Source organism: Odocoileus virginianus, chromosome 3 (genome assembly GCF_023699985.2).
Source record: "Odocoileus virginianus isolate 20LAN1187 ecotype Illinois chromosome 3, Ovbor_1.2, whole genome shotgun sequence".
Classification (NCBI taxonomy): Eukaryota; Metazoa; Chordata; class Mammalia; order Artiodactyla; family Cervidae; genus Odocoileus; species Odocoileus virginianus.
This window is the reverse complement of record NC_069676.1, coordinates 76,331,486-76,344,485: the sequence shown is the minus strand read 5'-3', so window position 1 is coordinate 76,344,485 and position 13,000 is coordinate 76,331,486. Positions and strand designations below refer to the sequence as shown.

Sequence of the window (13,000 nt, the reverse complement as noted above, 5' to 3'; positions counted from 1 at the left end):
CTAACAGGCACATAAAAAGATGCTCAACAATCCAAATCATCACAGACATACAAATCAAAACCACAATGAGTTATCACTTTACACCTGTCAGAACGCCTATCATCAAAAAGACCACAAATAAATATTGGTGAAGATGCAGAGAAAAGGGAATCCTATTACACATTTGTGGAAATGTAGACTGGCACAACCATTATGGAAAACAGTATAGAAGTTCCTCAGAAAACTGAAAATACTGCAGAACAACCATATGATTCAGCAATTCTACTACTGGGTATATAGTGTATAAATATACATTTATATTCATATATACTCATATATATAGGAGTATAATCTATAAAAATATTAAATCAGTATGTTATATACCTGAAACTAACAGAATATTATAAATGAACTATATTTCAATTTTTAAAAAGGTAAAAAAGCCTTTGGGGAAAATTTTTTTAAAAGTCAAGTATCTTTCCAGCCCTGTCTCTATTCCCCTACTTGGGCTGATCTAAGGGCCTTCAAATCACCCTACACATTCCTATCTCTGAGCTTAGTTCTCATATTCCATCTCCTTCTCTTCTCTTCTCTATCTACCCCAGTCCTACCTGGTCTTCAAGACCTGAGACAAATGCTTCTCTATAAAGTCAATCATCTCCTACTGAAGGAAATTATTGCTTTAGGAACTCCTTTAACAATTACATCTTTATGATTAACTTGTCAATTAATTATGCATTATCTCATGACACTTACTCCACAGCCACATTGAGTTGATATTTGTCTTACACAGTAATTTTACAAATGGTCTTTTCTCTTAACTAGATTACAAACATCTTAAGAAAGCAGCCTTATCTTGACTTTTTTGTATCTCAGCACCTTTTACAATGCTTTTGTATGTCATCAAATTTAAATAAATATATATCATTTGAATTTCATCTACTTTCAGAGGTGTATCAGGTGATCCTTTGAAGCTGATGCCCACACTAAACATATTATAAGCTCTTTGAGGACCACTTTGTTCATCACTATAGTTGCAGAACATAGCACTAGCTGGCACTCAGGAGAAGCTCACTGATGCCGACACTTTGCCTATGCTCACGTTCCAGTGCATACTGTTTTTCAGCATCATTGAAACAGTAGCCTCTAAAACAGGATTACCACATGTTGTGGTTTTCCTGGGACAGTCCTGGTTGTCCCATCATAATTATTAACTATGCCCAAGTGTTCCAGTTTGAATAAATTATATGGTCACTCACCCTGAAATATAAGCAAACTCAGATACTACTTAATTGTTTTCACTCTAACTTTGACCTCCTCCACACGTTTTGGCTTTGGTTGTTCACTTTTACTGTGTCTTGGTGCTCACTTCTGAATCCTTTCAGGGTCTTCTTTATTTTCTTTGGATCCAGTTAGGTTTCCATCTATGTTTGATTCAGTGATGCACACAGGTTTAACATAACAAAGTTCTTGCTTACAATTATCCTTTATAAAAGGTGCCTCAAGACCTTGTTTTATTAACATGAAATCTGCTTCTTGCATCATTGCTGGCATCTGAGCACTCACTGAGCAGCATAGTAAAAGACATACTCATGTCTGGAATGAAGGATGAACACATACTTAGTGAAGACATATAAATTAAAATTTCAATTCTTTTGGAGTCTGGACCAAAAACCAACAACCTAAACAAATAAATGTGCATTTGCAAGTGTCTAAGGAGAGCCACCAGTAATTAGTTCTTAACTTTCTGTACTGTTACTTACTAGAAAACATTGTATAACTAAAGAAACATTCTTATGTTATCTCTGTTGAGTTTGAAGCCCTCCTTTTTTTCAGATTATATTTATGATAAAAATCTAATTTTTCTCTTTTTTGGGTTATCCTCTTCTCTCCCACTTTTTAAAGCTTTTATGTTTTTAACTATCTTTACCCATCATGTTTTTAATTTCAAAATATAGCTCGTTTATTTTTTTCTGTCACCTTTTAGCTGAAAAAATTTTCACAACTATTAAGAATTATACTTATTTTGGGTTTTAAAAAGCTATACTTATTTTGATATAAATTTTGATAGATGGCAAAAGTTTAAAATCTCTGGTATTCATAATGACAATTGGGCAGTACTTACTGTTTTAATCCATATTTCATTTTCAAGATATAGTGTTGGAATTAATAACAGCACTAACACAAGGAGCAAAAGATGAGCCCTCATCGTAAAGGAGTTTATATTAATAGTCTATCTTGAAAATATCTTAAAAGTACTTAGACTATCTTGAAAGCATCACACATACACATACCCAAGAGTGAGATTTAGTATTTAAACTACAAAGGTCAGCTATTAGGCAATTCAAAGTCAGGGAAGATAGTTGTTTAAAGACAACTTTGGAGAGGAGTCGATTCTTTCCTCCTTGAAGACAGTGTAAGGATAAACTGCTGGAGGGGTAAAAGAGGCTTTTTAGGCAGTGAGTAGCTTGAGCCACATCTTGGTGGAAATTAGCATGGGTGAGAGATTGGCCTGATAAGAGTAGCTTTTTATTTAGGCAGTAGCTGAGAGAGGACAGGAAGCCAGAATGGCAAGAACTCTTGACACAGGACAAAACCCACAGGAAACAGACCAGAGGAGATCTATTCTCATTGAAGCTGGGGAGTGACTGGCTCCAGAGCTGCACCTAACCACGTCCCCTCCCCTTAGTCAATGGGTAATCAACCTCCAATGACTCTACCCTCTCCCCATACCTCTGTGAAAACTAGTTTTGTCCTCCTTCCCACAATACAGTCTCAATAACATATCTGTCAACAGATAGTATAAAACTCTAAAACTGAGCTATTTCTGCTTGTGCTATTTGTATAAGATCTAAACTCATTAAACAGAATCTTGTTAGAATGAAAAAATATATCATTAATAAAATGTTACCAAGCTCCAGCAGATTTTGAACCTATTTTAAGCTTCATTTCATAGAACAGAATTTCATAGAATTGAAATTCATCCTCAAATGATAAAACATTTGAGATGATAAATGGAATGTAACCTGTATTCTTCTAAGCATGAAAGGGAACTCATTTTCTTGGAGAGTTGGGTCTTGGAGAATTTCTTCACTAAGCAAAAGTTGGCTTTCCTAAAATAGTAGAGTTTAAAGAGAACCAACACCAACCGCTGCCTTTCCTTGTCTGCATCAATGTCATGGTCTCTGACAGCAGAATGTTAAGGACTTTCTGCTACTTTTTACCTTTGGGGAAAGGATCAAAATGCCATCCATTCATCCAATACTGTAGTTGACACTGGCTAAGTCTAGTGAGCTCTGTAAGGGCAGAATTTAATGATGGCTACTTAGTGTCAAGTTTGTTATGTCTCCAGGACAGGAAGCAGCAGCATGTGTCTGCAACCTGGGGAGCAGCTTCCTGGAGAAGTGCTGTGATAGTTTCTTCAGGCTGCCAAAACAGTACCAGAATGGGCATCTCATGGTTATGGGAGCTAGAAGTCTGCGATCAAGGAGTTGGTCATGCTGGTTCCTTCTGTAGGGAGTGAGCGAGATCTATTGCAGTTCTCTCCCCTAGCTTCCAGCGCTCTGCTGCAATCTTTAGCATTCCTTGGATAGTCGATGCATCACTTGACCTCTGCCTTCATCTTCATATGGGATTCTCCCAGTGTGTGTACATATATGTGCCCACACTGCCCCTTTATATAAGGGTACCAGTCATATTGGACTCAGGGCCCATACTACTGCAGTAGAACCTCATTTAACTTATTATACCTGCAATGACCCTATTTCCAAATAAGGTCACATTCTGGGCTACTGGGGGTTAAGACTTTAACATATGAATGGGGGGTGGGGCACAACTGAACCCTTAAAAAGTACTCAGCCCGCTGTTATATCCCACCCAACCCTGGTTTCACCAAGGTTGACCATGCTTGCCCCAAGGCCAGAATCTGACTGAGGTGGTGGAATTCACTCTGGCCACTTGCTCTTACTCCTCTGAGACTGCAGGGCCCCAACACGCTGGCTAAGAGCCACATGGACACCAGGATCAATGAACCACCTGCTACTTCTGCAGTACAGGGGGCAAAAGTAGGTAGGTCTACGCTGGGCTGGGTCTCAGCCTTTGACTTAGAGCTACATTCATGGTTTTCTTTCTGTTTGATAAGTGCCTACAGCCTACATCATGCCTTCCTTTGCAGGCTCAATTTTAAAGACAGGCTTGGTGCAGAGGTCCACTGGTGAGGTAAAATGGCATAAGCAAAAAGCTACTTCCTACCTTTCTAAGCTGCTTTTAGTCAGTTTCTCATTTCTTCATTCTCTACTTAAAGATATTTATGTTTAAGTAAAGGTTTTCTCCCTCACAGCCTGATTTTTCCATCTGCTTGATGCCTGCAGTGAAGTCTTAACCCTATGTTTGTCTGTCTTCTCATTGCTCATTGCCATGGGAATGATTATAAGATGGCAAATTTCAACACTATCTTCAAAGCACCCTGAAAGAGATGGAGTAAATGGGCATGATAGAAATGTGCTCTTAGCTGAACATATATCTCTGATTATTGATGAAAACACAGTAGAAGCAAAGTTCAGAGTAACAAGGGGTACATTAATATTTAAGTGTAAGTCTAATGGATCCCCAAGACAAGCTTTCTCTTCTCTAAGTCATAGTAAGCACTAGATACTCACGAACCTTGTGACCCTTGTGATTGACTAAAAAAAAAAAGAGTGCTTTGTGCTGAAGGAACAATATAGTTCAGCAGTCCTGTTGAGAGGTTGAGTTGGATCTAGAGGTGTTGGCTTACTTCCTGGATCCCCTCAGCCCAAATGAAGGCACTCCTGACATCCTGGGGATGTTAGGCTGCCGCCGTGGCTCCAAGGTCTTATGGGAAAAGGAAGTGTTGACTTGCCTAGGAGTCTGGTGATATTTTTTGTTGTTCCTGAATAGAGGCAAGGAAATATCACAAAGAGATAAAGAGGGAAAGAGATAAAGCTCTTTATTTTTCATGAGAAAAACTACTGCATAATAATTAAATAACCTACCCTCAAGTAGCATAATGTTTAGATGACACAGAAGTATAGCATCCTGGTCTGAGTTCGAGACATCCAAATATTGAAAGTGAAGTTACCATTATTGGCTTCATAATTATCCAGGTGTCAAGATGCCTTAGCTTATGCAATCCTGCTGTGGTCTTAACGTAAAAACATCAATTTTTCTTTTGTAATTTATTTTTTTGGGTTATTTTATTTTAGATAAAAATATATACTCTGGAAGAACATGATATTTTATCTGTTTGGGTTGAAAAGCACGTGAAAAGACCGGCACACTTGGCTTATCATCTCTTGTCCAACTTTACCAAGCGACCTTTGTGGGACCCCCACTGCACGTAAGAATAAATTTAAAACACTCTTATTCAACCTTGACATAATGTAAAAAATGACCTCTACACTGCAGTCTATCTCCACGGCCCAATGTATGACCCACTGTTGTAGCTGAAGAGCATTTGCTACAGCACAGTATCAGGAGCTGGAGAGGCACAAAAACTATTCCAATCATCTAGTTTTCATCTATGTTGACTCGACATGCTTTACCCACATCTATTGTAATACTACCAGTAACTCTTCAAGGTTGATATTATTTCCATTTAACAAGAGAGATGTCCCAAGACTCACCAAGACTACACAGGCAGTAAAGCAATGGGACCTCATTTGGAACCCAGATCCGTCAGGCTCTGACTTTAAGACATAGTCTCATTACTCCTGAGGAAGTGATTATCAAATTGTACTTCGCACTCTTGAGCTTTACTTGGTAGCCCTTCTTCTGTGAAACAGCACTCCCTGGTGAGAAGCTGGGAGAAGCAGCTGTGAGCAGCCTGCTTCCTGCCCTCCCTGTCTGTCAGCCTACATCACTTCTGTTACTTCCTGTCTCCCACATCCCTAGTCCACCCTTCTTCACTCCCCCTCCTTTCCTGGAATGCACGTCTGTGCACCTGTTCAACAGTACTGTCAGGGTGACACTCCCTTCTCCAAGGAGTTCCAGCTCCTGGATTGCAGGGCTCAGGCCTCAGGGACACCTTGCTTTAAGGAAACAACTGGTAAGATGGGCTTCCTATTATATTCAGCATTATTAATGCCATTTACTTCCTAATTTGGATGAGGTAGAATTTCATCTCTTAAATGTCCAAACCTCACTATGATTAACAGCCCATAATAGACAATTTAATACCACTAAAGTGAAACAACTCTAGGCTTATGTGTTATATTTACATAGATGCCAGAAAGATGCATCTTGGTTAATGTTATCATTAGTAAACACTTCATGAGAAGAGGAAACACTTCACAATTTTCTTGCATCAGTATTTGCAGATATAAGTACAAAGCTTTTAGCAAGAATAATGCCTAACCTTTGCTGCTGTTTTCAAATGTTTCTCTCCACTATTTTCTACATCACCTGACATTCCAGGTGAGTGAATAGAGGAGTGAATGAATGAATTCTAATTCCATTAACTTTTTTTCTACATCTATCTGATTCAGGTACTATGCCAGGTATTTTCATTTGATCCTAAGCCCTGAGGTATTATTACCTACATATTACCTATATAATACACCATAGGTAATTATAATCTACATTTTATGGATAAAAAAAAGTGACATGCCTAATAAAACATAGCTACTCTGGGACTCAAAGGCAAGGTGTTTGGCTCCAAGCTTAGTGCTCTTTCCCAATATACCATATTCCTTTACCTCAGAGTCCACAAAGGATTGTCCATAAAGTTTGCTAGTCTTTAAAATATTACTTGATCCTAGAGAAAAATAATTTTGTGGAAAAAAGAAAAGTACCTTTCTCTACAACGCTGAAGGCAGCGAACTTAGATGGCCAGTGTTCTCTTCATCACAGGCAGAATTATTCCTCCTGGCCAAACAACTCTAAAGATAGGCTTTAAGAAATGATGCTGGCTTTGGGGAGTTGGTTATGTGAACAAAAGGGTGCATATGGACACCAATAATGAAGTTACGCAAACAAACAAAAAGAAAGGCATGCCTTATTCTACCAGGTAGAAAAGTGCAGACTTTCTGTCACTGTTCTGTTTACATAGGTCCTGTGAAGTCATAGACTGTGTAAGTGAAGATGATCAGATATATTATATCACTTGTTCTGTGGTGAATAATGACAAACCCAAAGACTTGGTAGTACTTGTTTCACGAAGAAGGCCACTCGAAGATGGGTGAGTATGTGTAACTCAAGTGTTATAGCAAGGTCTTATAGTATAAAGTAGAAAGAAAAAGTTGATATGAAAATAAGAAAGTCAATGGAGTAAGCATTTCTGGTCTTGAATGATGTTCCTATTATTTTTTTCTAGATGAGGCTTTACTTATCATTAAAAAAAAAAACTATTACATGCCAGCCATGTGCAAAGCATCATGCAAGACTCCTAAAGCAGTTCACTTTCCTTTTATTCTATGCACATGTAAAACTGATATTTAGCCAATCTTTGACGCATTCTATTACTGGTAAAAATGCCATGAGAGCCAAATAAAACACTAGAAGCTGGTTTTGGTTCAGAATTTACAAAGGCTCTACTGTGGCATGCACCCAAAATGGCTAGCTTTCAGTCGGTGTGTCTGTTCAAGGCTTCTCCGTGGGCACTGGACTTCTCAGAGAAAAGGTTCTAAAGGGAAGGGTTCCAAGAGTAAGTGTTCAGAGGGATAAGAAATGGAAGCTGCCAGGGTGGTTATGGTCTACCTCTGGAACTGGTCAGCAATATTTCTGATGTCAAAACTGGCCTATAGAAAAATCCCTCCCAGATGAGATTAATGCACACAGATGTTCAGTGTATTATCACCTACTATGGCAAAAAATATTAGAAATAAACTGAAGCTCTATCTTATAAATTATAGTAGAACCATACTATACCAGAATACTATACCAGCATTAAAAAGGATGAAGTAGTTATAGAGGTATTGATACAGGAAACACCTCTAAAGATTTATCACTACATGAAAAATCAAATTATAAACCAATACTTGTAAAATGGTTATATTTATGTAAAAATCTGAATATGTCCATTTGCTTACATAAATGTTATTTATAAAAAGATCTGGAGGGTCACAATAAAATGTTAATTTTATTGGTGGTCATCTCTAGGATAGGAATGTACTGTGGTTACGGTAGACTGAAGGATGACTTCTGTTTTCTAATGTACAGGGTTCCTATTGTTTGAAGGTTCTTTAATACAATGGTATTATTTTTTCCATTAAAAAAGTGGAAGAGATGGAAATAACAACCCATTAGAGCATACACACACACAAGTTTGGAGTCTGACTACAGCTCTGCAGTTATGCAAAGCATACATAAGTTTTAGGCAGAAAATATCTATGGCCCTTATTACTATTTCCTATACTTGAATGTAGCCATAGAGAATGTTTTTTTATGCATATCACTCATGTAAAATATCTGGGTCTTCATAGTTTTACTTCTACTATATAAACGAGTTGCATTAACTGTAGGAATTTACTTTTCTTCACCATTTACTATTTCATTCACTGTTCATTTCTCTCAAGAACTTAGAAAGTGTCCTTTTATCTTTCAGTCACACTTACGTGGTGGCAGTGAGGTCGGTTATTCTGCCGTCAGTCCCACCTTCTCCACAGTATGTCAGAAGTGAAATCACATGTGCCGGATTTCTCATCCATGCTTCTGATAGCAGTTCATGTACGGTAAGTTCGATGAAACATGCACATTAATTTTCTCCTACAGATACAGGGAAACCATTTACCTGGATTTACTAAATTAACTGTAATTCTGTAATGTGTGTCCACCCGCACCCACCAGGGAATCTTCAGGTCATCCATTCAGATCCATTTCCAAGGGGTTGGGGTCATAGCCTCTCCTACACCAACAATATTGAGATCCTTGCTTGAAAAAGCACCAATGAATAAGAAATTAAAATACTGTTTTGTTTCACTTTGTTTTCTTGAAACAGGTATCTTACTTTAACCAGATTTCTGCTAGCATCCTTCCTTACTTTGCTGGAAACCTTGGTGGCTGGTCAAAATCCATTGAAGAGACAGCAGCCTCCTGTATACAGTTCATAGAGAGCACTAATGATGATGGGTTGATAAGCATACTTTAAATTATCTGTCATTTTATTTCCCACTTGCAATTCCAAACTCCCTTAGTCCTGACACTTGACAAGCTTCTCAGTCACAAATAATTTCGTATCAGTCTAAGAAAAATGCAGTTGCGAAGAGGTTAAAAAACAAAATGCATCCTAAGTCAAATATCAGTGATTTGGGTTAACATTAAAAGAGCTTTAAGACTCTGTTTTAGATCATCTGTGGCTCTGCTACCTTCCAGGGGCACAGGCAGTGAAAAATTTCTCATAATCAATATTGTGTGTTCTATAAAATGGTGAAAGTTTGGTTAAAATAATCAAAACATTTTTAGGCAAGAGAAGTGAAACATATTCTGTTTGAAATTCTATAAAATTTTATAAAATCAGAAATAATACGTTGGCTAGGTGATTAATAGTATGGGGTTGTTCCATGGATAGCAGGTATCAGTGTGACAGGAGCACCTGACAAGATGTATTACATGTTTTAGAGCTTTAAATTAGCAAGACATTAAAACATAATGGAATCCAATCAATTTTAGTAATAGGAACTACTTTCCTGGTGTCATTTAACATATATCAAGGTAGCTGACCCATTTAGTATCTATTGCTATATACACTCACAAAGTACCTGCAAAATGTGATATTGTAGAGAAAGAATGAACTGAGGTCTTCTTTCATAATCACTACATTAGAACTTTATTCCCCAGACTTTACATTTATTATTTTACTCTGTGATTTGTCTTGACTCATAAGACAAACCAGCATAGATCAAGTTAACATCCTCTACGGGACAACTTCTAAAATTTGAAGGACTTCTCCATTAGCGTTTAGAGCACTTAAGAGATTAGATACACCTTGCTTTAGTTTGTCAAATCTTTACCTCTGTCCAGACCTGGTTGTGATTATTTTTATTAATCTGTGCCAACAGGTTATCATTTTTATGAATTTTGGACTATGTCCCAATCTTATGAATTAACATTTAAATACAATAAGAATGGACAGGAAGATTTAAATGCTTATACATTACATTCCAAAAGCAGATTTTTTAGAATATTTTTAGATTTTAAAAAAGGTTAAAAAATGAGCAGTAAAGACAGTTACAGTACACTAAAGTTTTGTATGCTAAAATTTCAGCCCTCTTCTACAACTGAAATGCTTTTAACTTTTGTCTTTCGTACATCTCTGAATTTGTATTTTTTTTTAAACTTTTTTCTGAATGAAAGAATAGAGTAACTGTGGCTGGATTTTTAGACACAAAGATGTTGCCCACTCTAAACTTATAACACAGGCATAGTCCATACCAGCGCTGTCCAATATGGTAGCCACTAACCACATGAGACCATTTAATTAAATTTTAAAATAAAATTTAAACATCAGCTACACTAGCCTCATTTTAATATTAGTCACATGACATTATCAGGTCATCATGGCCTAATCCGAACTGCTCACTTTCAGACTACTGGACTAAAGATTCTTTAAAAGGAAATGACACTGGAAAAGACAGTAATGCATTCAGGTTCTACCTAGGGGATCTCAAAAAGTTTAAAATCTATTGCCTGAAACCATGACACAACTGACTAAGGCATTCCTATTGTAAATTTCAACAACAGCCCTCAGGTTTATATTTCCTTTTTTAATGGAAATTTGTTTTCTCACTCTTTCACTCATTCAATAAATATTAAGAACCTAACTCTGTATGAGACACTTTTAGGCACTGTGGGTTCACCAAGAAACAGAAGAGTACTGACCACATTACAATAAAGTAAATAAATAATATAGGATATTTGGTGGCTCAGATGGTAAAGAATCTTCCTGTAATGCAGGAAACCTGGGTTTGATCCCTAGGTTGTGAAGAAGCCCTGGAGAAGGAAATGGCAACCCACTCCAGTATCCTTGCCTGGAGAATTCCATGGTCAAAGGAGCCTGGTGGTCCATGGGGTCACAAAGAGTCAGACACGACTGAGCAACTAACACTTTCACTTTACTTTTCAGGAGATAACTGTTAAATGGAAAAATAAAGCAGGGTAAATTAAACGATGTGCATGTGGGGAGGTGTTGGAGGTGGCTGTTCATATTTTAAACAGGGTGGTCACTTGCCAGCAGCAGTAGGAAAATGCTTCTACAGCTGCTGGCCTCCCTTCCCTGGGGCTGAGAGGCCAGCGCTTGTGGCTCAGTGCAGAGGCAGGGGTCCCCCAGCCCCACTGAGTGTGTCCTTGGCAAGTGGGGCTGCAGAGCCTTCCCCACCCTCCTTACCTCTGCCACCCCCACTCCAGCTGGGCCAGGGCTGGAGGGGCCTGGTGGGGGTTCCAGGAGCTGCTCTCATACCTGGGAGTGCAGGAATGTGGACTAGGGGGTCAGAGGTCCGAAGCTTCCCATCTGCTCCATAGGGCCACTGCAAGTTAAGGATGTAAAATTTAATAATATTTTTCTGGCCATGAGACATGACTTTTAAACAACAAGGAGGTATGTATGGGGTGGGTGTTTCACATTGAAAGATAGTAAATATTCTATATAATGAATACAGAAATATATACATCCAGGATTTGGGCTCTGAATATTGATGGTATGATAGATTGTTTAGGAATAATAAAGAAAACGTTAAGAAAAAAAAATAGGGTGGTCAGAGTAGGCTCTACTGCAGGACATTAGAGTGAAGACCTGGAGGCAGAGAGGGACTGAACGCTGAGGATTTCTGGCTGGAGCATGTTTCTTGTAGAATGCCTGGTCCATGCAAAGGCTTTGAGATGGGAATGTTTCTGGCACATTCCAGGGAAAGCAGATGCTGGAGAGGCTGGAATAGAATGAAAGGTAATTAAAAACAGATGACTTGAGTACAGTCTTCCTCGGCTTTCTTTGGTGCCCTGGCTTTAAGCAAACATGATTGATCCAAGGGTAAGCAGTGAAGCTGGTTCATCAGCAGCCATCCTCAAGCCCCTGGAGACGAAGGACAGAAGGAACATAAAAATGTAGTCAGGCTCACTTTCTCCTTTGGAGTGCTAAAATATCCTCCAAGAACACTTGAGATTTCATGCCCTTCTTGATGCTAAGAGTTTTCAAGTGCTTCTAACAGGACTGAAAGCTTTTTGATTAAGAAAAGAAACTCTTCCCTATTAATTCTTCCTGGTTTTAATGCTACGGAGTTTCTGATCTATATTCAGTTTTTCTACCATATTTTTAAAGAAGATTCTAGAGGAAAAAAATGTGAAAACTGGTGATCTGTATACTTTAGAATATATCTACCCTTATATGCAAATACCACTAGGAAATAATGAATAATTTTAATAAAATCAAAAGAAATACAGTGTATTCTTATATATACACACCATGTGGTTTTATTCATATTTTTTTATTGCACATTTCAAACCTTGGAAATTTTTATTGGTCTATTTGTAGGAGCAGTTTTGAAAATATGTGTTGAAAATGTATATGTTAAGGAATAATTTTAATGGTTTGGAATAAAGTATTAAAATGTAAACCATGAAATTCACTCATGATTCATTTTACCCATTTGAAAGTAGTGTAACTACTGGATCAGGCAATTCACCACGGGCCCAGAGGGGTCCTGCATATTCTCACTTGGTGTGCCAAACTGCAAGACTTATCTATTGGCAATATGCTAGTCCCACAAGCAACTCAGTAGGTCATGGTGACCACAGCCTGACTTCAGTGTAACGGCTCCCTTTCAGGGCACAGGAAGACTGGCTTGTGTGCTGTGTGCTACAGTTTTTGTCACTTGCTCAGAGTGCTGGCCCTGTGTTCATCAGCTGTGACACAAACCCATCATGCCCACAGCATCCAGCTGTGGCCCATCATATCACGCTGGGGACTAAGGGGAAATGGAAGCAACACAAATAAGTTGATACTCATGATATGCTGTTTGCTGTGTCATGAGTAATAATGTCCTTTGTCTCTGAACCAGGATTCTCATGCTTTCTA

At 38.2% G+C, this 13,000-nt stretch overlaps 1 protein-coding gene across 5 annotated transcripts in view; it reads left to right on the top strand.

The window, feature by feature from the left end:
* ACOT12 (acyl-CoA thioesterase 12) overlaps positions 1–12,547 on the top strand; it is a 41,751-nt gene extending 29,204 nt beyond the window's left edge. For 3 of the 5 annotated variants that reach the window (XM_070465763.1, XM_070465765.1, XM_070465764.1), the window contains 4 exons: positions 5,202–5,335; positions 7,046–7,174; positions 8,540–8,666; positions 8,933–12,547. In XM_070465763.1, coding sequence (XP_070321864.1) covers positions 5,202–5,335; positions 7,046–7,174; positions 8,540–8,666; positions 8,933–9,082 — 540 coding nt within the window. In that variant the 3' untranslated portion in view covers positions 9,083–12,547. Of the gene's footprint in view, positions 1–3,962; positions 5,134–5,201; positions 5,336–7,045; positions 7,175–8,539; positions 8,667–8,932 lie in introns of those variants that run through there. The other 2 variants (XM_070465767.1, XM_070465766.1) reach the window with 2 other exon arrangements.
* Positions 12,548–13,000: the final 453 nt, after the last annotated feature.